General features: G+C 41.6%; 1 protein-coding gene across 1 annotated transcript in view; it reads left to right on the top strand.

Moving 5' to 3' along the window:
- Ush2a (usherin) overlaps positions 1-27,912 on the top strand; it is a 681,657-nt gene that overhangs the window by 456,305 nt on the left and 197,440 nt on the right. The window contains exons 41-46 of the mRNA XM_034512972.2: positions 463-1,091; positions 5,523-5,857; positions 6,777-6,899; positions 15,744-15,907; positions 25,118-25,327; positions 26,657-26,859. Of these exons, the coding sequence (XP_034368863.1) occupies positions 463-1,091; positions 5,523-5,857; positions 6,777-6,899; positions 15,744-15,907; positions 25,118-25,327; positions 26,657-26,859 (1,664 nt within the window). The remainder of the gene's footprint in view (positions 1-462; positions 1,092-5,522; positions 5,858-6,776; positions 6,900-15,743; positions 15,908-25,117; positions 25,328-26,656; positions 26,860-27,912) is intronic.

Raw genomic sequence — 27,912 nt, forward strand, 5'->3', positions numbered from 1 at the left:
ATGGAATGGATAATGCAGATGCTGCAGGGTTTCTCTGGGTTGTAAACTCACAGGTCTGTTATAACAGCGTCGTTGGATATAATTAGTACCGGAGATCCGGGGAGCAAAATGTGGCCAAAGCCAGAACTTCTGTTAAACTGTCAGCTTCTCTATTTCTCTTCTAATGCCTTGATTTTAAAAAACAAACACAAAACAAAAATAATCTTTATAATATTTTTCAGCTTTAGCTCTAATCAAAAGAAATGATTTTGGTGGATCTCTGTTAGGAAAGAAAGGACAGCCTCAGAGATACTCAGCAAGGATCTCACTCCCATGATGAGCAGGGCGGTCATGCCTGTTTTCTTACCGGTTACCTGTTTGTCTCTTGTCTCTACTTGAGTACTCGTTCGTTTGAGTTTTACTGTTGAGAGTCTGTGGGAAGTTTGTAAGGCCGTGACTTTATGGCTGTGTTCTTCTTTCTAGAGCCTGGACCTATAGATGCTCCAGTTCTTCTAAATGTGAAATCCAGGATGATGTCAGTCGTCTGGCGGCAGCCTGCAAAGTGCAATGGGGCCATTACCCACTATAACATCTACCAGCATGGCCGTCTCTACTTAACAGTCTCTGGAAGTGTCACTAACTGCACTGTGGTCCGCCTGCAGCCTCACACGGCCTATCACTTCCAGGTAGAAGCCTGTACCTCCAAAGGGTGCTCTAAGTCACCGGCATCTGAGACTGTGTGGACACTCCCAGGAAATCCAGAAGGCATCCCAAGCCCAGAGTTGTTCCCATACACTCCAAAATCAATCATAGTATCTTGGCAACCCCCGGCCCACCTTGGTGGCTTGATTGAGAATGTTACAGTCGAGAGACGAGTCGAAGGGAAAGAGGAAGTTAGGAGCCTGGTGACCCTCCCAAGAAGTCAAGCCATGAAATTTATCGATAATGATCCCGCCCTCCACCCTTGGACACACTATGAATACCGGGTTCTGGGGAGCGCACTTAACGGAGGCGCAAACAGCAGCTCATGGGTACGAGTGACCACAAGACCCTGCCGTCCTTCCGGAGTGCAGCCACCCACAGTGCGTGTGCTGGGACCAGATACAGTCGAGGTAAGGTGCCGGGTGCTTTGGCTTCTCTGCAAACCTACAGACGTGTGAACTTACCCTGGCTGTACTCTGTGTTGAACAGAGCCATCTACTGACAAGACTACCACATTTATTGTCTTAGGCATTTGTTGCAGAAACTGGGCTTTTGGCCTTTAGCCCAAACTATCTCAAATTCAATGTCAGCTTTTCACTTCTCCCTGTATCCCTTTAATTATATTGTTGAGAGATTGCTATTTGCCTCGTACACATGAAATACTTTGATACCGCTGTGGGATGCTTAGCCTTGGCGCCACAGCATATTTAAACGGATCAGAAAATGAGACGAGATGGAGAGTTGATGGAAGTCCTGAGAAGCATATTAACAAACAAAATTTCCACACAATAATATTACGGGCACCTTTAAAAAAAGAAAAGAAAAAGAAAAAGTCAGAGAACTAAAATGATGGAAAAAGAAATTAAGAAAATAGCATATTGCTAGGATATCCAGAAAGCTCAATTATTTGCCTCGTTCTTCAGGGATTGAACTCCAGAGGATGGGGTAACTACCATTGTTTTGGCTGGCATACAAACTTCATTCAAGGGAAATTAGTGTAACCAAACAGGAGGGAGTTTTGCAGCTTAGAAGCCTCTTTTGTGTAAATACACACATGCTTCCGTGGATTCGGTCTTGTACCACTGCCAAAAGGCTTGGTACAGCGGCTTGCTCACCAGAGCACAAATCGGAGGGCATTTGCATAACAGCAAACTTCATCTGTTGGAATTATTCCTTGTGTCTAGGCTGCGGTCTCACTCACCAATGAAAGGCACTTACTAGGTGATGCTAGGTAAGTTAAAATTTGGAAGAAAATTCATTAAACCCACAAACTAGATGTAACTGCTTATCCATTTTTTCTTTTAAATTTGTCCTTTGAAAATTAAACACCCAAAATAATTTTAATTGTCTTCCCTCTGAGAATTGTTAAAGGAATGCAATTTTGGTAAATTAAGTAAAGCATATGTTATTCTGTTGATTTATTACTAAATGGAATTTAATTTTTAAATACAGCATATATGGTATTATTGTATGAACTGGAAAAAATCATAAGAAGTGATCTTTGGTCAAATAAAAAGCAAAACAAAAAAAAATAAAATGAAGAAACAGAATCAGTAATCATTCCAGAACTGACATTTTCGACTTCGGAAAAGTTCTGTGGGACTTTGGGGTGGTGTTGCTTGATGGCTGGTATTATGGAATACATGGTCCCTTCACAAAGGTGACAGCTATATCACAGACATTATTCTATTTTTTTTTCTGTCTGATTGCTGGGCAGGTTTTCATTAGCTTGGCTAAGGGAGCTGAATCCCATGGGTCATCACCTCAGGCCCACAAAACCATAGTAACCCCAGGCCAAGTTTTTAGAAAGAACTTGAAGTACAGAGGGGTGTGGCAGCCAGGTAAAAACTTGGGTCCTCGCCCCTGCATCAGTTCTCATTTTCAAACTAGTAAGTGAAGAGCACACAGGAAATACTGAACTGAATCTGGTGCATCATGGGGTGTGTTTAAATGTTGCTCAAAGAGCATACTTTTGTGTTAGTATTATTGGCTCAACATTGTACTTGGGGGATAGTTTAACACTTTACCCACAGTACATTTTCTAGAGTGATTGCCTCTGGTAAACAGATATATGCCTGGGAAACTGTGACTTGCTCTCTGCAAGGACAGATCCGAAATCAAAATTGCAAATAGATGAAACATTTATGAGGAACCACAGGGTAGTCATTAATGCACGGGTTAAGAAAGCCATTCAATATTTACCGTGCACTACTGTTCTAAGTAAATTGTCAATAATATTAACAGTGACAATATGTTCCGCTCCCCATGTTCCTTCAAGCACATTTATGAATGTCTCCTTTTGACACCAGAGATAGAGCAGGACCAAAAGAAAGCCACTCACCTCCAGGGGCGGGGGCAGGGGTGGCCTTACATCATAGACAAGTATGCATAATAAGAGTCCATAAGAGTCCGGCAACTGGCAAGGACTGGGGGGGGGGGTAGGGGGGGTGGAGACAGGGAGCAGAATCAAATTAAAGGTTAATAGGGAGAGTGGTTGGGGTGGTACATGATGGTGTCCCTCTGATCTCAGTCAAGGTGTGTTGCTAGTAGTGGTAGCATGGGCTGGGTAAGTTCAGAGAGAAGAGCTGCATTGGGATGTTGGTGTTGAAGCTTCCAGGACATGGGACCACATCTAGTGATGTGATTCTCACCAGCAGCATCCCAAAGCTGTGTAGGTACCAGAGATGGAGAGACAGGAATCCTGTAGGTTCCTGTGTTCCTCTCTGGTCCCTCTCCATGTTACAAGCCTCCAGCCTTCTGTGGTCATTGGTCTGGACCCTCATGTATCTAGTCCTGACTCCCGTCCATGTTCCACCTCTAAACACCACAGTCAGATTAAATTTTCACCTCTTTAATACCTCACATGGGGATATTGGGGTTGAAAATTAGGGTTTTGTTTGTGTGTTTTTGAGGGACAACTTGTAGTCGAAAGGTGTTATCACTTTGGTTTATCTCTGTTCTGTATAGTGTCACCTGCAGGAGCTACTGTCCAATAGGGACAGTGGGAGAAACAACACAAACTGAGCTGACTAGAAGACAAATATAAAGTAACATATTAGTAAGTATTACAAAGTAACATATTAGTCAGTATTACAAAGTAACGTATTAGTAAGTATAAAAAGAGTTGCTACCCAGGCCAGACCTAAGAGACTCCTGAGGATGACACATTGAAGTCATACTCAGGCTTCTGTGTGGGTTCAAGGACAGCCAAAGTAACTTAGTGAACACTGTCCCAAAATGTGCAGAGAAGCTGAGGATGTGACTTGGTGGTAGAGTGCTCACCTAGGCTCAGTACCTGACCACAAAAACATTACTTATATCTTGGTAAAGACATAAGTATTAAGAAAAATTGGAGCACACAGTAGGTCAAGATCATATTCTTAAAATGTGACTATCAGAAAACAAAAGCATCTCAAAGTCATTATATTATGTGAAAAATGAAATCTATTTACTTCTATGTGATACTTAATTTCCTGAAAAATTAAATTTCATTTTTGAAAGTCGGTAGGACAGCTCTACTCAGACTAAAAAGGATAGCTAAGTGAAAGTATAGAATAATTTCATGTTTGAATATCAATATAAAACTTTTGAATAAAATATTAGCAAATTGAGTTAAGCAGAATATCAAATAATAGAATGAGACAAAGTTGATCTGGTTCCACAAATGTAAGGAAATCTCAATAGCCAACTGTCTGTCAATATGTCTCTTTTATCAGCCAATTAGGGAGAAAGCATGTTGGGGTTTTTCCCACAAAAATACTTACAAGGAGCTTAAAAAGTGTCTTTGCAATGAAGAGTAATTACCATTCTTTCATTGGACTCCAGTTCAGATCCCAACACCCATATCAGGCATCCCAAAACTGCTTAGCAACTCCAGTTTCATGGGGCCCAGCACCGGTGATCGGGCCTTCTTGGGCACCTGCACAGAGGTGGTATACATAAACCCACACAGGCACCCACAAGCATGTAAATAAAAACAATAAACAGTTTTAAATAACTTTATAGGATTTTGAAGCCATTTCTTTACAAAGTAAATAAACATAGTAAAATCAGATTAGAAAGAAGGATTTCAAATAGGATTCAGCCAACCTATAGGTTGCCACAGGAAAGCACTTAGTACGAATAAGAGATAAGATGAGAAATAAAAAGTAAAGTGCAGAGATCACCAGGTTGTGCGTGTGTATAGCAGCGACAAACCTTATTTTATGGTGCCACTGGGGACCCCTAACTTTGAACCCTCGTCTGCTCAGCTCGCTTATGCTGAGACTAGAATGTGCCATTGTTTTACTTGTTAAACTATACACCAGCTTCAGAAATTAAACTGTGACTCTCATATATATATATATATATATATATATATATATATATATATATATATATGTATTGCTCAACTATCCCCAGCCTCTATAAAAGTAACTGCTTCAGTCCACATGCCCACAAGGTAAAGCAAGGAGTTTCGTTTAATTGAGTTATAAACACTCAAACTCTCAAGTCCTGATGCTGCCCTACTGATTCATGTGGACCTGTGAATTTCCTCCATGTGCTTGCTCTGTGTCCTTTGGAACACCCACGTGGAGATGAGTCACCAATGTGTGCAGGAGTCTGACTATCCTAGAAGGCATCGTAGCTAAAGCCAAAAGCCCCTAGGCTTCCTAAAGCAGCTTCTACTTGGTTCCAGGCTTTCAGCTCAATGACCCTGAGGCCTTCATTTCTGTCTACTTTAGAGGGCTAAGATGGATGTAGGTCTTCAGAAAATGACTCGCAGGCAATGGGGCAAGAAGAACACTAGGCGTCATGAACTTCAGTTCTGAGGTTCTCATGCTGATGGTCTTCTATTTCAGGTCACTTGGAAAGCCCCACTTATCCAGAACGGAGACATACTGAGCTATGACATCAGAATGCCAGACCCTCTCATCAAAATAACCAATGTGACCTCAATTGTATTGCGTCATCTGATCAAGCATCTCATTCCTTTCACTAACTATTCGGTAACCATCGTTGCTTGCTCTGGAGGTAATGGGTACCAAGGAGGGTGCACAGAGAGCCTACCTACCTTTGCTACTACCCCCCCAGCCCTGCCTCAGGAACTGGCCCCATTGTCTGTGATTCTTCTAAGCGAATCTTATGCTGGGATTTCTTGGCAGCCACCATCCAAACCAAATGGACCAAATTTGAGGTAAAGAAAGCTATTTTACTTTTGGGTTTGTTTTAGCTATATCATTCCAAGAAGTAGAGGGGTGGGACTGTCTGTATTCATATCTCAAGATAGAATTAATTCCATACTGCATACCACACCTACCTCCACAAACTCACAATAATTATACAGTACCATTTATTATAACAGTTGTATAATTCCACATTTAAATGGAAGCAAGGGCATTCACCAAGTAGGAGAGAAAATTATAACGTTGTAACAGACTAAAAAAACCATCAAATACTTATTACATCGCTGAGATTTAATTTTACTTTATTATTTTGTTATTACTTTTAAAAATATTTTTATTCTGTTGGACAGCTCTGGCACATGTTCTGTGTAACATGGTGGGACAACCGTGTCTCTGAGTTATAAAATTAACCCTGAATTGTCTCCATATCACCACTATCTACAGACTTGTGAAGAATGTTCTCAGAGATAAGACAGGAACAAAGAGCTGTGATTCAGAAACAGTTGTGCAGCAGCCAGAACTGGATACTTGGCAAGAAAAAAAAAAAAAAAAAAGCAGAGTAGATAATATCATTGTTTGTAAAATTTTGATGGTACGAGTCTTAGGAAATCATTAACTTGATAAGATTTTTATACTCCCACTTTGTGTGAGACTCTCAATAACTATTGAGCAAATCTGACACAGAAATCTAAAATGTTACCATTCCCACTGATGTTCAAAAATACAAGTGGAAATGATAATTTCCAATGAACAGAGTATATGATAGTTGCACCAGAAAAATATGCTTACCTGGAAACACTTTGTAATTGCACTGAGGTCTTATTTATTCTTGCATGCATGCATCACACATACCTGCCATTAAACTTCCTGAATCTCAGTAATAATGTTAGTTGAGACAATCATGATATTCCTGCTTGTCTTTTGCTGTAGATACGAGCTTCTGAGACGTAAAATCCAGCAGCCACTTGCTTCAAATCCCCCAGAAGATTTAAATCTGTGGCACAATATTTATTCAGGAACTCCGTGGTTTTACAAAGATAAGGGTCTTAGCAGGTGAGATTACAAAAACTATAAAAACAAATGCTGGCATTTAGTTTGGGGCATGTTGAATAGTTCAAAGTGCCCCAGCGTCTTCGTTGTGTGTACCTGTTATCAGTCCCACAGTAGAATATGTTCAGTTATTATCTCTGGCATTAATCATCCTAGTGTAGCCAAGGCATGTTTAGTGTTTGCCATCTCAACTGTGTGCTTGCAATAAGCCTTTCAAATCAAACTTAGAGGTGTGTGAGTCCCAGCCTATTGCCTTTGTCACAGCTCTATCTAGACATGGAACTTAGTAAAGGAATGTGGGAGTATTGAATATACAGGGACTGTGAAGTTTACTGTGTGCCTCATGTACATGTCTCTGCTCAGGGGTTATGGGTCATTGAGTTAGTGAGACTTGAGAGAGTTGAATTTAGAGTGTAAAGCAAGCATGAACCAGGAGGTGATATCTGTCAAAAAAAAAAAAAAAAAAAAAAAAAAACAAAAAAAAAAAAAAAAAAACATATCACATAATAAGTTTGATCTAAATTCTCTTTCATCTCCTGCTAAGGAACACGTTTTGTGAACCTAGACAATCCTTTCACTATCTCTGGGTGTAATGGTAACTTTTATTTGCTTGATGTAATTGTCACTTCCATCTGATAATCTAGTCCTAGTCCTGGGAGCTTTGAGCCTCTGTAACAATCGTATTTAGGCCTAAAATCCTCTCAGCCTCTGAGGATTGCTGCTTACTAATCTCACCCTTTCTAGATCTTTCTGAACTCTGGCCGGCTGCTTCAACTTAGCTGTTCTGGTTCAAACGCCTCTCTACTCTGCTTCAATCTGGCTTCTCTTTGTATCTGACTGAATTTCTCTGCTTAGCCTCAAACTAATCTTTTGGCTCCTTCTCATTGCTTGATTCATGCTGTCTTCAGCAGTGTCTAGCTTGTTCTCTCTTCTCTTCATCCTGTCTCTAGAAAATTCTCCCTGTAAAAATACTTCCTCTCCTTGTCCCCTCCTCCTGCTCTCTCTTAAGTCAACTCTTGCTCCTCTCTCTGTCCTCATGAAAATTGGGCATATCCTATTCTGTTAAATCTTTCTCCGACTCATCAGTTTGTCTGCCACTCAACTAGACACCACTTTCAAACATGGGTGCTTCCTTCTACAAACTAGCTTTACCTTCATTGTTTGGTATTAAAGGTGTGTACTAAGGGTGTGTCTGTATTCCAAGCAGAGGGATTAAAGGTGTGTGCTAAGGCTGAGCCACACCGAAACAGGTTTTTCTAAGTAAACAACACAACCTCGGGGTTTACAGTATAAACACATATCCTGTGACATCTGGGCTTTCACCTGTATTGTCATTCACAGGACCCAGTAATTTCTCAATCTCCTTGATCCAGGCCATGTGATGACCTATCAAAGAAATGCCTGAAAGTCTTTTGTGAAAAACTGTCAGTTATATCTTTCAATAACCTTTCACAGAGTGACTGTTGACTGTGCCCTGTCCTAATGTCTTTCCATTCATTGCTTGCTCCTGAGTCCGGGACTCATTCTCACCATGCTCAAGACCTTCAATGTGGAGAATTCTCACCTCTGATCTCATTCCTCACCAGGCCCCTTCCCGTCATCAAAATGAACCACACTCTGGCTTACCTAGGAAGTTCTTCAGGAAGCTGCCTGTCCACTCTCTTGCTGGTCTGAATATGAGTTGAAATGAGCAGCCACTTCTAGAAGGACTGTGGAGATACACAAACTTGTGTTGGGGGCAGTCTGAGTAGAGTTCTGAGACTAAATGTCAAGGACACCTTTTTCTACACTGGAACTTGAAACAGTGGTCACTGTTTTTAGTCAAATAACGGAGAGACTGGAGACTAAGCTCAGCTGGTAGAGTGCTTGCATGGCATGCAGGAGTCCCTGGCTTTAAGTCTGAGCAAGGAGAATAAATGGGGTGTCCAAGGAAGATAGAGAGAAGAGGGTCAGAAGTTCAAGGTCATCTTTAATTATCTAGTAAGCAATTGCTTACACCTCATCAATAGTTTGTGGTTAAAAGACAGGCTGCATTTCTGTTTCTTAACATTCAATACATATGGCACAAGTTTTTGTAATGCGAGACCATGCTTTTTTTTTAAATCAGTCTACTATTTGTTCAAAAATGTTCAGGCTACTTTTGCACAAAGTGGGGCATCTCACCAGTCTGGAAGGAAGCTGGAAATTAGCCCTCAGAAAGGTTCAGAGAGTGTGGGCTCCAAGAGTATGGAGTAATGCCTGCTCCAGATGCTGCCTTCATCATCCCTGACAGTAGGCAGGACTCCACTTCCTGCTGGTGACCCACAGCTCCCAGCACACCAAGGAGCAAGCCCAGCCCACACTGCTGTCTTCTATATTGCAACACCATAACAAACCTTTCCCCTGGATCTACCCAGTTTCCCTTGGAATCTGGGGGAACTGCCTTTGGGACCAACCCCAAGCCCCATAAAAACCATGGATGCTAAAGACGTTTATGTGAAATTATGAACTATTTGCATATACCCCACCACAGACTGGCATATGCTTGAATCATTGCTGCACTGCTTACAGTGCTTAGTAAGGTGTAAACATGAGTTGTTGTACTGCATTGTTTAGGGGAAAAAAACAAGAAAAAATGGTTCAGTACCAGATGCTGTTATTTTTCTAAATATTTTCCATTCATGGTTGGTTGAATCTGAGGATGTGGAACCCCAGGGCACAGAAGGCTGACTTTGTTTATACTATTGATTTATCCATTTGGCTGTTTGTTGTTCTTCTTCTTAATTGAATTTGTCTCCTTTTAGAAGGCACATGAAATTACATGTTCTCCCAAATTTCCCTGTCCCCCTTTACGTCTATTTATGTGAATGTGAACAGAACACTGGAGCGCCTTTTCACATCTTACTCTTCATGCATTTTGTTTTCATTTTATGTCTGTGAATGGTGTGCTTGCCTGTGTGTGTGCACCACATGCGCACTGTGCCCTTGGAGGCCAAAAGACAGCATTAGATTCCTGGAACTGTCATTACAGCCATGTACAGTTATGAGCCACCATCTGGAGGACAGGAATCAAACCCAGGTCATCTGCAAGAGCAACCAGTGTTTTTAACCCCAGAGCCACCTCTCCAGATTATAGATCAAAATAAAACAAGATCATTATAGATGATCAAAATAAAGACATTTATTTTTTATTTAAGTGGCAGTTCTTCTGATATATACACATACATATATATGCATATACATATGCATATACACATATACATATAGCAAAGAACTGCTGGGCATTCCTTTATAAAGACGTTTGTGATATTTTTTAAAAAGTTGGAGTCACTGCTTGTTCAAATGGTCTGTTTACTATGCTGCATATTTTAATATGGACAAAATAGTTTAGGCAGCATTTACAAATTGTTCTGTACAATTTATATATCCTGAAATTCAGAACTTTCTTATAGCGATTTTTACCTTCTATATCTTATAGAGTGCGGGATTATCAAGCCAATTATCCGGATAATTTAAATCAAACAAGAATACCTTTGTGTGTGTGTGTGCGTGTGCGTGTGCGTGTGCGTGTGCGTGTGTGTGTGTGTGTGTGTGTGTGTGTGTGTGTATGTGTGTGTCTTAGGGCAGGAATCACTGGTTAGGACGATTGAGCTGAAGCTCAGCATTGCATGTGGGGTCTCTCAGATCTGTCTGAGACTCTGCTCGAGCAAGCTTTTGGTGTGGTCGAGATGAGGGTGACCTTGAGGAAGCCACAGCTAACTAGCCTCCTCCCCAAGAGCATCCCAGGGGGCTATGAATTCTAATAACAGGTGTCAATAAAGTTGACACAAGTTTTGATTCTGAAGGAAATAACCCAAGTCCTTCTCAGCCATATTGGAAAGTTTTACTAGTTAACCAGAGATACTGTAGCTTTTCAAGCTGCAAGCCTGTATACATTTTGGCCCAAAATATGAAAATACCTTCCACTGGATAAATGCCTCCAGCAAACTAAAATCACTTGACAGTAAGAGCTAGCCCAAATCATACCTCCTCCCTGGTGATGTTAAACTATGAGGTCTGACTGATTTTCACCCCAAGAGAAAGGGGAGAGAAGAGTACATTTTAGAGGAACGGTCTAGATTTTCTTCTTTATAAACATATCCAGAGGGCTGGCGGGTGACTGGGTGAGTCAAGTCCTTGCTATGCAAGCCTGGGGAACTTACTTAGATCCCCCAGAGTCCATGCAAAGAAGCTGGGTGCTGCAGCCTGTGCCTGTAGGCCCAGCACTGGGGGACTGACAACAGAATCCCTAGGGTTTGCTGGCCAGGCAATCAATGACTTCCAGGCTGAGTAAGACTCTGTCTCAAAATCGAAGGTGTAGAGAAACAAAGAAAGAAAAACAACAGACACCCATTACTGGCCTTCTTGACCCCAGGCTCCCAGGGTTCACATGAGCTTGTGTAAACAACAGAAAACATCTCCCCTAGAAAGCAAATGCACGCTGGCTCCAAGAAGACAGACAGGCAGCTCCTCACTCTTTGTATCCAGCACCAACTGCAAGCATTTAGGAAATAAGGTTTGAATAAATGAACAAATGACTGATGAGCATGGTGTTAGGGTTACGGCAAATACTATTTGCTTTTGATGTAGTTTGCCCAACGAATACTTGGGGATTCAGTAGAGAATCATCTTTCTGCTGGGTACACATATGTTTGTCCTCCCATGTCTGCTGGACACACATGTTTGTGTCACTCACCTACCAAATTACATGTGACCTGAGATTTGTGAGGCTGATTTTGACTGATTTAGGAACTGTTGAAAGACCTAAGTATTTGATAGGTATTTGATATTTGATATTTTATAGATAAGCAGAGGGAACCTGCATCAACTGCATAGAATCTAATAGGCTTTCGTTTTCATTTCTCCACTAAACAGAATCTAGTTAACTTTTTTATTCCTTTGCATTAGAGCAGCTGGACTTTGAAACGAGAATTGTTACTTAATTGATTTTGCACAAAGGACAATATCATCACTGTGTGTATCACCCTAACAGTCTACATCTGCTGTTGGAGCAGAGGTCTGCAAGGATGGGTCTTGCTGTGATTGTGTGATGTCAACTGGCCTGCCCTCCTTACAGAAGCTCATTTTATTATTACATGGAATGCTTCCTCTGGCACCAACTACCAACAGTTAAGTTCACTGAAAAGATGCTACAGAGAGTAGAAAAGCGGCTTCCATATAACAAACTCATCCTTCTGAATATATAAGGGGGAGCTATGAGGCACAGAGTCATGTAGACAAGCCACGGGAACATACTATTACTGAGTAAAGATTGTTTTGCTGGAAGCAGATAGAAGCACTGTGGGTAAGACTGTGTAACTCTGAGCTGGGTTCCCAGTGCCTAGGTCAGACATCACATTTCCACCTGTAACTCCAATCCGTGAGGATCAACACCTCCTCATGCACGGTGTCTGCACTCACACGTGCACACACCCACGCACCAATACACATAATCAAAAACAAGCCTCAAACTCACAAGGTAGGAAATATAATCATGAAAATACGGAAATTTAAATTTTAAAATTATGTTTGTAATGGAAGCTATGCGTTTTAGTTTTTCATGGAGTAGGAAAGAGATTGTACTAAAAGCTGGAGAAGGTGGGGCTGGAGAGATGGCTCAGCAGTTAAGAGCGCTAACTGCTCATATGGAGGACCTAAGTTTGGTTGACATCACCCAAGTCAGGGTGCCTGTAACTCCAGCCCCTGGACCTCTAGCCTTCTCTTCTGGCCTCTGAGGACACTTGAAAGCACACACGCATGAAAACATCTTTACAATTTTCTATAAAAGTTAGAGAAATGATAGAGGCAAATTCAGCATGCCACACGAACGCACACTGACTTCTTGGTTAAGTGATCAAGTCATCAGACGTGAGGAGGAACAGGTCTAGTCAGCGCTTATGCAGTCCTGAGAACCTCAGCAAACCAATTAACTTCTTGGGGTTCTGGGGTTTGGTTTGTTTTAGTCTCTAAAACAGAGAGGACATCTAATTATTTAAAGTAGGTGAACTCTAAAGGCAGTTCTACTTGAGAAGTTTTAGTACCATCTTGAAAGCCACCTTTTCAGTTGCGTATATCCATATGGGGTGTGTGTGTGTGTGTGTGTGTGTGTGTGTGTGTGTGTGTGTGTGTGTGGTATGTAGTTGATCTGTCTAAGTTACATATTTGACAAGATTCCTGGAAGTACCATAGAAGGGAGGGCCCCCAAAATTTGTACACAATGAAAAATATTAGCGCAGTTAGCTTCACAAAGAAAAGGACTAAAACATGGTGTCATTTGGAGCCAAAAAGGTTGTTAATTATATAATAACATCAATATATGGAAGAGAAGCTCAAATATTGTAGTGGAGAAGATTAGGCACCTAGTCTTCAGCTAAAGGGATAAGGCCACTTTATGACTTGAAATACAATTATAAGTATTTCACCCAGGGACAGAGCTAATGAAACCAAGGTCACAGGTTCAATTCCCATGTGAGCCATTAGCTCCCCTTCCTTCTGTTGCCTCAGACCTGCCACCCTCTTAACCCTGACTCTCACCCTTCACATTCATCCTGGGGTCACAGAGGATGCAGAGGTAAATCAGCCCCTCCCCTCGGCTAGAAGTCTTAAGGTCAAGCCCCAGCCATATGACATCATCCCAACAGGGGCAAAGCAGATTATTACTGGATGGTTATTGTTATTATTATTACTTCCTCATCCCACTGGCAGTACCCAATGCTGCAGCCGGTTCAGAGGGCCTCTTGCTTCAGACCGCCTTGCCTGCATGTGAATCTCGACTCTCCTGAGGAGCCCAGTGGTCTGGACAAGCTACTTAATACTTCCAACCTTGGTTTCCTCACTCTCAAAGTCAGTGCTATAAAGGTAGTTTATAGTGTTACTGTGAAGAATGGATGCATGGATACGGTGGAAATACCTGGATCACAGGAGATAACTGTGGTGGTTGGCTTTAGGTTGCTTCGGCCCTGCAAGCCAGTTAGTACTCGGGAACGAGCATATAGACGAGCATCTTCCCAGTGCTGGGCAAGTCAAGTTCAGCAGGCTGGATGGCTGGAAACAGATTGCAAGCACTCTATTACCTTACCGTTCTCAGAGTTAATAGCACCAAACAAGTTCTCTTCAAGGCCAAGCTCTCCCCCAGAGGCTTCAGAGAGCAATTGTAGTTTCTCCTAACTTCTGGTGCTCCCAGCATGTCTGAGCTTGTGGGGACATTGATCCCGTTTCTTCCCTCTCTCTTTTTGTGCATCTTCCCCTTGCCTGCATCTGACTTCAACCCAAGTTCTCTCTTTTCTCTTTCAAAGATCCTAGCCAGTGTATTGAGAGTGTTCCCTAAGCCGGGTGGCCTCACCTTGACTCATTAGATGAACGAATACCCTAGAGTGTGAGCAGGGACACGCTAGACTTGAGAATGTCTCTCTTTGGGGGATTTGGGAGGAAGGTATGAATCAATCTATGAAGGAAGAAAGAGAGGGAGAGAGGAAAGGAGAGAGAGGGAAGAGGCAGCAGGAAAGGAGGGAAAAAAAGAAAAGAGGAAAAGACTGGACAGGCAAGTAATGAACGCCTGAGAAGGGGTCAGTGTTGTAGAGCAGACACAGAAACTTTAATGCTAGCTCTTGTTTAGAGAAATAAACCAATAAACGACCCCAAGACCCACTGAACCATCACCTATGGCTACAGCAGCCAAGTAGTAGTGTCCTATTGTGTGACTGAGGCTGAACCCCGGGAAATCACCGTTGAGTCCTAAACAGGAAGGAGAGAGGGGCAAAGAGTTCCAGGAGGGAAAACGTTCTAAAAATTCTCATGTAACTTTGGTCAAACAAAGTTTAGCAGAGTTCCTGGAAATGGCACTCTCCCCCTTGAATGGTGAATAGCAGGGATTGGAACATATTGAGACAAACACTTTGGACCTGGCTTTGAAGGTATCAGAGGCTGAATACTCTGGGAACACAGAATGACCCCAAAATAGAAGATCTAAAGCCACAGCCAGGACAGCCACTTATAACTCAATATGTCTAACACGTCTCTCCATACAGACTATGGCAGCGTCAGGACCTGATTTTGTCTCTAAATAGCATTTTCCTACTCAGACAATTTTGAACCAAAAAGATAAAGCTATTGGGCTCCGGCTTGAGGAGCCAAAGAGATGAGGAATTAAAGTTACAGTTTCAGGAAGTTCCTATTGTGCTACGTGTCCGTGTTTCTCCTCTGTCAGAGTGATGGTCCATTTTCTCTGTATTGACTCAAATCAACATGTGCAGAGTTGGGGCCTGTACACCTTGCTGTCACCGAACTCTCAGAGGGACGATCTTGTGCACTCTGCTCACAGTTGAGGTTTCATTTAAGCGTTTATCTGCCAGCCAATGAGATTCCAGGGACAGAAAGAGGTGTAGGAAGAAAATGATGATGGAGTCTGATATTTGAAAAATGGATGAGTTTCCCTAAAGAAGAGAATAAAACTCTGGATGGTATTGGGACAGAAAGCTGGCAGGCTGCCAGCCTTGTAATTGCATCTTGAATTGAGCCATAATCCTCGCCGCTTCTGAAAACAGTAAGAACGGGAAGACGATAACCCACGTTTATTTTAAAGACTGATATTTGCTTACTGCTTCCAACGCTTTAAATGCTTTTCCAACGCTCCGGTGGAGGCTGGAGAGTTGCGGAGATAATGGTATGTTTTGTGTAAGCAGGAAGGAAATAATGTATTTCCTAGAAGAAAAAGGAAACGGAGCGTTTTGTGGAAAGGGATCCTGTATTTTGTGAGGGAAAAAAAATGCATTTTGTCTTCCATAGGACGTATTTTTATACGTTTGTTGTTTGTTTAAACAAAACCCTCAGGTTCACAACGTACGAATATAAGCTCTTTGTACACAACAGCGTGGGCTTTACACCAAGCCGGGAAGTGACAGTCACCACCTTAGCAGGCTCTCCAGAGAGAGGAGCCATGGTCACCACAAGGATCCTCAATCACACGGCCATAGAAGTGAGATGGAAGAAACCAAGTAAGAAAGCTTTATACTTCTCTCCCCCCACCCACATTAGCACCGTGTTAGTTACCTCCCTGTTGATGTGATGAAACACCATGACCCAAGGCAACTTAAAGAAGGAAGAGTCTATCTCTATGAGTGTATGATTTCAGAGGATTAAAGTCCATCGTAGCTAGGAGACACACCAGTAAGCAGCATGGCATGGTGGTGACATACTTCTCCAGCCGGGCCACACCTCCTAAGCTTCCCCCAAACAGCACCACCAATCAGGTATCAAGTTTTCAAATGCCTGGGACAATGAGGGACAGTTATTATTCAAACCACCACAGCACCACAAGGGATTTAAATGGCACATTATGAACAAACAAGTTAGGGTGCCTAAGCAATGTATGTGCGTGTATGTTAACGAATGCAGGTGTGTTTATGGTCACGTGTACATGCGCACATGGATATGGGCAAGTGTGTGTGGCAGCCAGAGGTCAATTGAAGGTCATTTTCTTCATGATAATTGTTTCTCTCACTGTCCTTGAACTCATGGTTTTTCTAACAAGCCTCAGGGATAAGCCTGTTTCCCAAGCACTGGGTTACATGCAGACACCATCTTTCCCAGAGTTTTTATGTGGGCTCTAGGGATGGAACTTGAGCTTTCAATCTTCCAAGGCCTGTGATGTTTGACTTAAAAGACAAATGCCTCCTTCCCTCTTCCTGGATTTATGTGCTTTTCCTGTATTTACTTCTGAAGGGAATACTTCCCACCAGTGAGGAGACTGGATAGCATGATAATCTGTCTGCTTAACAATGGGATTATGTACAGGACTGTGACCTTCTGCACTCCCAGACTGAGGACTCTTTACTCATTAACAAGAACAGAATACAATGACATCAACAATGTGATGGGTTTGCCCATACATCATGCTTAGTGCCTGTGTTGGCTGATGAAGGATCTTACCTTGGCCTGACGGAACACTTCTTCTAGGGAGTGAAAAGAACACACAAATGAATCCATCTGTCTCCTGAACTTTGGAGTGAATGAAATCTCAGTTACCTAATGGTATACCTAATGGTATAGCATTTAGCATCTGATCGGCTCATGCATAGTGGCCTGTAAGAGCAACCAGAAAAGAAGTCCTGAGTCGGTCATGGAAATGTTCATACTAACCATTTTACATGCATGACTTGAGATCTGAAAATGGCTGAACCAAAACATTTCACAAAATACTGAGAAGTAGCAGTCAGTTTGTACAGGTTTGATTAACATAGTTTATTTTATAAAGCAAAACACTCACCACCAGAACAGTTATCCACTATTATACAAAAAGATGTACATAACAGTGGTAAACTAGTAGCACAATTTGAGTTTCTCTGGAGTTTGTGATGGCCTAGGAATATCTGAGTGGGTTTGCACAAACTCTCTGCCATGTGATACCCATCATGCATTAGGACTAGTGTTTGATGTCATCGACGCAAAGCAGAGCAGTGTTTGTGACAGTCACTCTTCCATCATTAATAAAATACCCAAGATGGAAGGATGGACTGTATCATCTCCCAGGCTCAGTGCTCAGGTCCATTGAAGACAGAAGGATGGACTGTATCATCTCCCAGGCTCAGTGCTCAGGTCCATTGAAGACAGAAGGATGGACTGTATCATCTCCCAGGCTCAGTGCTCAGGTCCATTGAAGACAGAAGGATGGACTGTATCATCTCCCAGGCTCAGTGCTTGTGTCCGTGGTCACTTATTTCTGGAGCTTTGAGGCCTGTGATGATGTGATGTGCACAAGGTGGGTGTGTATGCTGGAAGAAGCTATTTGAATCCTAACAGCTTTGAAGACAAAAGAAAGAAGTCACGTGTCAGTATTCATGCCAACAGCCCTATCCCAGCCGGCTTACTGACATTCACTGGGCACCAACACCTAAAGGACTTACCATCTCCCCATACTACAAGAGACTAAGAACCGAGACCAGGGTGCAAGGGCCTGAGGGAGATCATATATAGGGACAAACATAGTGTTGACCTATGCTTCAACCATATAATATAGTTTTAAAAAACACTTCAGGGTTTTGACAAGGTTGTTGGTTTTCAATGATCTATGGTGTTTCTATTAGAATAATTTGAACTGTTTGAATGGAAACTTTTAAATGAATTGATCTTATGACTACCTTCTGTCACATATCTCCAGGAAAAATAGGTTTTATCTGAAGCTGAGTTTATTCGTAAGTGTGTGTGTATGAGTGTGTATGTTATTTGTGTGTGTACATGTGTGCACATGTGCATGTGTGAGGGTGTGTGTGATCTGTGTGTATGAGTGTGTATGAGAGAGTATGTGATGTATGTGTGTGTGTGTATACATTGGTGCATGTGTACGTGTGGGGGGCTGTGTGTATGGAAGTGTGTGTGTGTGTAATCTGTGTGTATGAATATGTGTGAGAGAGTATGTGAGATGTGTGTGCACATATACATTGGTGAATGTGTATGTGTGGGGGGCGTGTATGTGTGGAGGTGTGTGCCTGTGTATGTGAGAGTGCATGTAATCTGTGTAATATGTGTGTGTGTATGCCTAAATGTTGGTGCGTGTGTGTCTGTGTGTCTGTTTTCCTCCATTCTGTTCTACCTTGCCCACCAAGTCATCTCGAGAGCTTGTCTATAAAGGTAGCACACACACACACACACACACACACACACACACACACCTTGCGATACTTGGACACTGAAGTGAAGATCTGGCTACTGCGGACTCTCTTGCACACATCCTTTGTGATGTGGCGTCCCTGAAGTGGCCGTGCTTATAGAAGCTGACAAACTTAATAGATGTGAAGTGGCCCGCTGACGTTCTATTACCTCAGTAATCAGCACCTCTGACCTTCGGGATGTAGGTAATGCAATCTGCTGAGATTCCCATTCATACCTTGGAAATTTCTCAGATAACTCTTTGTGAGCACAAAGGTTAACTCCGAGAAGGATCGGCTGTGAAAGCCTGCTGCAGAATCCTCTCCCTCTTCTCTGCAACCTGCTATCTTAAGTAAATTAACTAGTCACTCCTCTGTGAAAGAGCTGACTGTTTTCTCAACTTTAATTTTAATGGTTTTTTTTTTTTTATTGCTTGATAGAAGAAAAATGGGCACATAACCTACTAAGTTGAACAGGACTGTAGTTGAAGCTGTAGTTCAGCACATCTTGGAATTGAAGTTCTTAAAGAATACACTTTTACATCTTTCCTTAGTAAACATCATCTTTCAAAAAATCATGAAATAAACATTTGTGTGTGTACTATGTGTGTATAATATGGGTGCATGTGTGTGCACACACACATACACACACACACACACACACACACACACACACACACATTCTGGGATGGGATCTGGCTCAGTCTGTAGTCCCAGGATGCCTATGACAATGAGAGGCAGGGATAGAAGACTCCACTGACCTGCCATCCCAGAACACCTCATCTGGTAAACACAGCAGGGAACAGAGACTATGTTTCAAAGTAGAAGATGAGTATCAACACATAAGGATGACCTCTGACCTCCATGCATGCCCTCTTACCTTCTTTGATCACCATAGTAAATGTATACTCAAACACATGCACCTGCACATACATGCACACACATCACACACAGAAAATTATAACAAAAGAAATGTTATTTCTCTGCTGTGGTTTGTATAAATGCACATCATTTTAACAGAAAAACGTCCTAGGTAACTTTGTATCAATCACAGGTTGACAAAGAGAAGCCATTCGATATTTTTACTTTTATTGGGACGAGGCAATAAAACGTGCTGCGGTTACTTCTACTCATACCCTGGAAATGTTTCAGGTAACTGTGAGCACAAAGGTTAACTCGGAGAAGAGTGAGCTCAAAACCACTTGATTCAGTACTTGACAATTTGCCTGTTTCCCTCACGCATGTTTGTGATGTGAGGTAAAAGTATCTCTGTGTGTTTTCAAACTTTTTACAGGAGTAGGGGATGGGCAATATAAGCTTCCAGAACAAAGATCATTTCTCCTTTCCCTGTTTTCCTCCATGCCTAAAGCATCAGGAAAAAGGAAAACGTAGTATTTTGACCAAAATTGATGGAAAGATGTCACCTAAAGACAACTATCTCTACATTCATTTTAAAGATTTATTTTTATTATTTTAATTTAGTGAGTGTTCATAGCTAGTAATATCTTTTACTGTTTCCCATATCCTTCTATTTTGCATATAAATAGGGAATTAATGGGTTATTTTTCTTTATTGTAATTTTCAATGTTTGCTTTATAAATTATTTTTATTGTTATATAATACACAAATTATGTACAAATACATACAGAATATTTCTCAAAATGGCTCTAGTACCTAGGATCAGTCCTTACATTTTCTCAATACTAAATTCTGGGTTTTAGTTTGCCTTTCCATCTGCTGGACAATGATTCCAGCAAGTTTTATCATGAACGTTCATTTGCTTATTTTACTATTGTTGTAAGTGTTAGTTTTTGTATATGTGCACATACCTGAGTTCTCAGATGAGGTCAGAGGGGAAACAACTTGAGGGTATTGATGCTTTTCCCACTATGGCTTCCAGGGTTTAACTCAAATGGTCAGGCTTGTCTTTCCCCTCTGAGACTTCTTACCAGATCATCATGAAAGGTTTTTTTTAAGGTAACTGTGTTAATTTTTGCCAAGTAAGATAGTAGTTCTGTCATCTTTGCACATTCTATTTTTGTCAGGACAGTAATAGCTTTGTCTTTCTTGCACATAAGCGTTCATTTAGACACATGTAAAGTTCTTAGATCCAGTGTTTTCCCTTAAAACATGCTGATGACATTCTATTCCCCGTCAAATGTCTAATTCTTTAGCTGAGCCTTCTGAAGCTTGTCTGATTTGTTCCCCCTCTGCTGTGCTTTGGGTGTGGATTGTCCCTACTGGCTCATGTATTTGAACACTTAGTTCCCAGTTGTTTTGAAAGGTTGTGGAACTTGTAGGACCTTGTGCCTTGCTGGCAGAGAGGTAGGTCACTGAGAGCTCACTATGAAGATTACAGCCCAGTCTCCATCTCCTGTCCCATTATCTGCTTCTTAATACACCAACAAAGAACCTCCATCACATATCCCTGCCTTCCCCATCGGGATAAACTGTACCTCCTAATGGCTGAATCTAAATGAACCCTCCCAGACGTTGTTGCTGTTAGGTGTTCTATCCCAGCAACAAGGAACATGATGAGCACACCCTACTTTGTAGATAATCCTTGACTTTCAGTTTACTTTAACCATAGTCTACCATGATATACCTGCATTTGGGTATATTGTCACTAATCTGGGTAAGACAATGTGGTAGTGGGGGGTGAACCCATAGGCTCATGTGTTCCAATGCATAGCCTCTGTTTGACGAGACTGTTTGGGAAGGATTAAGAGACGTGGTTTTGTTGAAAAAGGTGTGTCATTGGGGATGGGCTTTGAGGTCTCACAAGCCCACGCCAGGCCTAGACTCTCTCTTTCTGCCCTTCTATCTTGTGGATAAAAATGAAAGCACTCAGCTACTGTTTGTTCTAGCACTGTGCCTGCCTGCTTGCAGCCACACTCCCCACCTTGATAGCCACAGCCTCTAATCCTCTGGCAGTGTGAGCCTAAATTAAACATGTTCTTTCATAACTTGCCTCGATGATGGTGTTTTGTCAAAGCCATAGTAAAGTAAGTTATATTATATTCTCTTTATAAATATCTCTTTCTTGTGGGTAAGGCTTAACTAATATAACCATGATTGTTTACTGTAGTGTATGAAGGTTCTGACAGGTCAGCATCCTTCTGTTCTCTGCTTTCTGTCCTTCCTGTCTCATTCACACACAGGGTTCATCCTTACTTCATGCCCACGGGAATGGAGTCAGACATCTCCGGCCTTAATCCTCTAACACTGACTCAAAAGAAATGATTCCTTCCTTTAAGTTGATCTCTCTAGTATTTATATTATTTAGAACTTTCGTAAAATATATTTTAATCATACTCTGTGTCTTTTCCCAACTCCTCAGGGAGATCCTCCCACATCCATACCCACCCAACTTCACGTTCTTTCTCTCTAAAAATAAAATTATTAAAGAAATGTCAAAACAAATCACACATACACACACGCACACATACACACAAAACAGAACAGAAAGACACAAATGACCAGAACAACAAAAAATTAACAACAACAACAACAACAAAAAAAATCATGGAATTTGTTTTGTGTTGGCCAAGTACTCCTGGACCTGGGGCGTGCCCTCCTGGAGTGTGGTTGATACACCCAGTGACACTCCATTGGCTAAAACGGATTTTTTTGTTTGCTAGCATCTATCATTGTAAATAGCTTCCTGTAGGGCTCAGGCTGGGTATCTTTTCTCCTCCTCCTTGCTACAATGTTGTTTGCTTTGAACCTGTGCTTGTCTTACCTACCCGTCAATCTCTGTGAGTTCACGTTGTATCAGCCCCACTGTGTCTAAGAACACACTGTTTCCTTGAAGTCATCCACCTCTGGCTCTTAAAATCCCCCTGCCTCCTCTTCCACTTAGATCTCTGCGCCGTAAGTGCAGGAGTTGATAAAGACATCCCAATTAGAACTCAGTGCTCCAAAGTCTCTCCGCACATTGTCCTGCTGCAAGTCTCTGTTAATTAACTACTGCAAGAGGAAGCTTCTCTGGGTGTTGAGCTAGGCACTGATCTATGAGTATGGCAAAACATCATCAGGAGTCATTCCATTGCTATGCTCCTGTAGCAGAAGAATAGTCGCAAGTTTTCTCCTAGGCCCATGGCTTATCTCGTCTCAAAGTCTTGGTCACTTTAGAAGTGTCAGGTACAGATTCCACCTGATGGAGAGGGCTTTAAATTCAATTTTTTTTAAAAAAAAAAAAGCAGCTGGTGACTCCTGTAGCATATATGCCACTCTTGCCTGAGTATGTCTTACAGGTAGATACTGTTGTTTGTATCTTGTTACCACTTTGGAAAGTACATTTTTCTTCACTCTTTGGTGTTGGGTATTTGAAATTCTGCATATTTTCTCCATTCAGTGCAGGTTTTAATTCTTCCCTGGGTTTTTGTGTTTGCTTCTCTTTCATATCCAAGGTAGATCTATCTCTACAGCAGCCCGTATCAAATCTCTTCATAATTCCAGGCACTTATTTTCACATGCCTCATAGTTTCTTCTCATAAAGACATGTCCTTTTGTGTTATTTTTGAAGAACATTATTCAAATGTTTTCTAAAATCCCCATCTCCTCCTTATGAAGGGAAAAAAATCTTCTAGACGGCATTTTCCTTGTCTTATAAAATAAAGAATCCATATAACACAATTTCCTATTTTAGAAAAGAAAAATTATATTGAAGCCACTTTTATCAATAGACAGAAAAGGTGAATGTTTCTTAGGAACAATTACCAGCTTTCTCTTCTAAACTAATTCAGTTAAAACTCTTCATCTCTCAGAGAAGAGATAAGGTCACTATAATATATATAGAAGTCCCTAATTTGTGGCTCTTCTGTCTCTTAAATGGTCCACTGGCTAGGGAGAGGCACTGTGGCATGAGCAATGCGAACAGACTAGGTATTAGGTCTGACAGAACATCTCTGTGGTGGTGACTAGCAACAGAAAATGTCCGTGTTGTTTGCCCCTGTAGGGACTCTGCAGTGTATTGTCTTCAGATTTGGCAAAAGGCAGAACAAGGCAGAAAGGTGCTGTCTAGGTGCACTGCCTGTTTCTAGTCCAGAAAGAATAACATCCCCAAAGGCATCGGCATCAGGACTAAGCCACCACCTTTTATCTCATCCCTGGGGCAATAAGTAGCTTGTATTCTGTATCAAGTGGGTAGACAAATGGAACCAGGCTAAGAATGGGCAGGTAAAGGGGTTTTCTTTAGACCTTGACATAATATTTTTGCTCTTTAAACTCCCAATGCCAGTTCCAATATGTGTAATCTATGAATCTAAGTGTGCTCCGGAGGAAAATCTGTAACATAAGTAAAAATGTGTTTACTTTTGTCTGCTTGACATAGTCCATCTAATGGTAACACTCTATCCAAATTGGAACGTTTCCTCTAGCAATGAGGAGAAACCCATCAGACAGGGGTAAATAGAAAGTCAGGTCTCTGGGCAATTGGAAGATTCTGGAGCTTCCCCCCATCCCAACAATGTGGGAGGAGTAAACAATTGCTGGTATTAGGAATGCTTGCCAGCCAAATTTGTGAAAGGAAAGACAGGTTCAGATGATGGTGCAGCCTGAAAACTGCAAGAACAGCCCCAGGGTTGCAGGCTTTGGCCTCTACCACCCATCCTGGGGTAGGATTCCCAGTGATACAGGTGCTTTTAAATTACCCATGTTCCTTATCAGTGACCCCTCACTCATACTCCCGTTAGGGACCCAGAAGAAGAAAGCACTGGTTCACCAATCAGGAATTGCTACAATTGGCACTTTGGTATTTGGTCGGTGGTGGGCTCCCTTTCTGTGGTGAGTACGTGTGTATGTGTTGTGTCTCCTCAGGAAGTCTCTAGCAGGAGCATCTGGGACACTCACTTCACGTCATAAAGGTTGATCCTTCAGATTAGCCCAATTGCTTGAGGTATCAAAAGGCACAAACTTGACATATAACACATTTCCCGAGCTGTGGAATAACCGCAGATTACTGAGTGGTGTTCCTGTAAGCCAGTGAAAACTATTTATAATGAGAAAAGGAACTCTCTCACAGACAATCCACACAGCTTCACTGGACATGACTGATCTCCTGACATAACCCCTTCCAACCTATCCTTTTAAAATATTGTTGAAGATAAGGCAAAACTAGTATCCTGGTTATTGAAGAAAAAAATCAAAATTAAAACTTGTCTTTTAAACATTAGCCCCACAATGTTACTGTAAGGAGTCCTTGAAAAAAGTTACATAAAACTGCCTTTCTGTTGCACGTGGATTTTTAAATAGTTATGTTGATATATTGAAGGTTCTTTGAATAACTATAAATAACATAATTAGAATATTTAAAGGAAAAATTTAAGTATACGCTCCTCAATATGACTTCTTGTTTGATTATAGGGTGACAAGAAAAATAGAATTTGTTTAAAAATAAAATCTAACCACCAGTTTCACCCCCAAAGAAGGTTCCAGAACGTTTTATAAAACTGAAACGCCACCATCTTGTTTCTAGCTCATTCTAAAAACAGTTAAGAAAATTTATTCTACCTTTTCTCTCTGCCACGTAAACAATGTTCTATATTTTTCTGTTAATAGCTTTTCAAGATCTACAAGGTGGTGTGGAATATTACACACTGTTTTGGAATTCTGGGACCTCGGAGGAATCTCTGAAAATCTTCCCAGATGTAGACTTTCATGTCATTGGCCACTTAGCTCCAAACGTGGAGTACCAAGTTTTCCTCTCGGTTTTCAATGGAGTCCATGCAATCAACAGCACAGCGGTGCATGTGACCACATGGGAGGAGGGTGAGTGAAGATTTCAGGGGCCTCTTGGCTTCAGACATGCCGATGGATGCTTTCTGGAGCTAACATCAGTCAACTTCCTTTATAAAATTCCTGATGCTGAAAGGAACCAAAATGCTTAGGTGCTGCTTGTTGCAAAGGGACATATGAATAGAGCAGGACCTTTGAAACACCAGCTCAGAGCCGAAATTATCAGCTGTCAGGCCAGTTTCTGCTTGTTCATTGCAGTGAAGGCTTAGTTGAGAGCCAGTTCACACCAATAAAAGGTGACGTTTAACAACATTTTTTTCTAAGATTAATCCTCAAAATCATGGTGCATTTCAAAATAACACCCAAGCTCAGGGAGACCCCTCTCCAAGTCACAAAAAAAAACCCAGTAGGCTGAGGCTCAGTCTCGAAGAAGAATTTCATGTCTCGGTTTCTAAGCCAGTTAGCGAGGGAGAGGAAGCCGGAGAATCAACTTGTGAGTCGGAAATGAGTCTGGAATGGTCTTCCTAATCTTTCTGGCTTTATATGGTCTCATTATAAACATTATAACATCGTTACCTCCCAAGCAAGTGTTCCAGGCCATTAGCAGAACTCTTTAAGGATGGAACCCATTTCCCTCTGTGATGCCAAAGGTCAGCACCTTTTGTTTATAAAATAGGATGAATCACAAGGACAATTTTTCAACTAGTTAAGATGAGTTCTTATGATAAAAATAGGCCTTTGCATAGTTATTTCTGACATGCTTGAATAATTGTGTAATTTAACGCTAAGCAAGATTTTTTCTAATGTTAGATTTCATCATTACCTATGGTAATCAACACTCAAAATCATTTACATAATGACAATATTGCATTATTGCTTCATATCGCTTGAGTTACAAGCTAGTAACAGCGAATGATTTTTTTTTTTTTTTTTTACATCCCAGCAGCGTCCATGTACTTGAATTTTATTTTATTTTATTTTATTTTATTTGACTTGAGGAGCAAATCCCTCTCCCTCCTCCAAGGAGGTATAAAGAGAAGGGTTGAAAAAAGACAAATACTAGACAGCTGTGAGAGATGCAGACGGGCGGGTGATTCATCATTTGGATCCCACTGGCCACATAGCATTCGAGATTAGCACTATGCTGGTGGTATGGAGCATTTTGCTACCAATTCCTTTTGGTTTCTGACTGAGAGTCTAATAAGCCAATTTGCAGAGGACTTCAGACTGTGATAACTTCATCATAGGAAAGCAGATAAGCAAGGAGCCCTTTGCTAAGCCTCCGGACCAATCTGCGTTTAGTCTAACAAGTGCTTTTGCTGAGACAGCTGGAGCTTATTCGGTTCCTTCTTTTAATTCTAGAGCCTCGGGGCATGCTTCCCCCAGAGGTTGTCATCATCAACAGTACAGCTGTACGTGTCATCTGGACATCTCCTTCAAACACAAATGCCATTGTCACTAAGTCTTCTGTCTATGTAAATAATAAGCTCTACAAGACTGGAACGGGTGCGCCGGGGTCATTTGTTCTGGAAGACCTGTCTCCCTTCACTCTCTATGACATTCAGGTCAGACCATTGTTTTGTTTCTTTTTGGATGGTTAAGCCTGTGGATGTGTTAAATAAAACATGCCGAGCAATGCCTCTGAGTGGAGGCCCTTTGTCCTGGCTACAGATTATTGTTTATTCGATGAGAAAGGGAAAAGAAAAGAAGGAAATTGACCGGAAAGAAAGCTGTTTGCTGTGAGGACTCATAGTCTTGAACCCCTAGAGAAGGGCTCCTGGCTAAGATGGAGCCGGTGCTGATGCGGGAGATGACAAAGAGCCCACTGATGGAAGGAAGTTAACTACATCATCACCAAAACAGTCTTTCCAGTTTGCCCTCTTAGGAAGGTAACTACAACATCATCAAAACAGTCTTTCTAGTTTGTCTTACTAGGAAGTTAACCAAATCACCAAAAACCAGTCTTTCGAGTCTTTCTTCTTTCTCTTCCTTTTGTTCAAATCAAAACCAGAATGCACTTGTTGATGTAGAGATTTCTCTCTGTTCTTTTTTTTTTTTTTTTTTTTTTTTTTTTTACTGGCACATAATCAGGGAAGTAGCATTGCTCGATGGCTGTCCTGGCTGTCCTGGCTGTCCTGGCTGTCCTGGCTGTCCTGGCTGTCCTGGCTGTCCTGGCTGTCCTGGCTGTCCTGGCTGTCCTGGCTGTCCTGGCTGTCCTGGCTGTCCGTTGTTCCTAACCCAAGGGCCTGGCATAGATGATGTGAAATAGTCTGTGTTCCACTAGCATTTCGGATTTCAAATGCAACAGGAAAACATAAAAAGCAGCCAATAAAAGAAAAACACAAGATAAAACAACCCCCCAAACAAACAAACACAAAGAATTATACCTGCAGATGAGGACTAACCCCATTCCTCATGGCTGCAGTAAAACAGTTTGTCTCTGGAAATCTGGGAAAATCTTCAAGTCCATGCCTCTCTCCCTAGAAGAATATTTACACACTTACACTACACACCATTTTTTATCACAGAGTTCAGAGAGCACTTTGTCTACGTGAAGCTTATGGACCTCTTCAGGGCCTACTGAGTGTAAACCAGGAGAAATACCAGAGCACTAATGT

The sequence above is a fragment of the Arvicanthis niloticus genome, chromosome 10, assembly GCF_011762505.2.
Source record: "Arvicanthis niloticus isolate mArvNil1 chromosome 10, mArvNil1.pat.X, whole genome shotgun sequence".
Lineage (NCBI taxonomy): Eukaryota > Metazoa > Chordata > Mammalia > Rodentia > Muridae > Arvicanthis > Arvicanthis niloticus.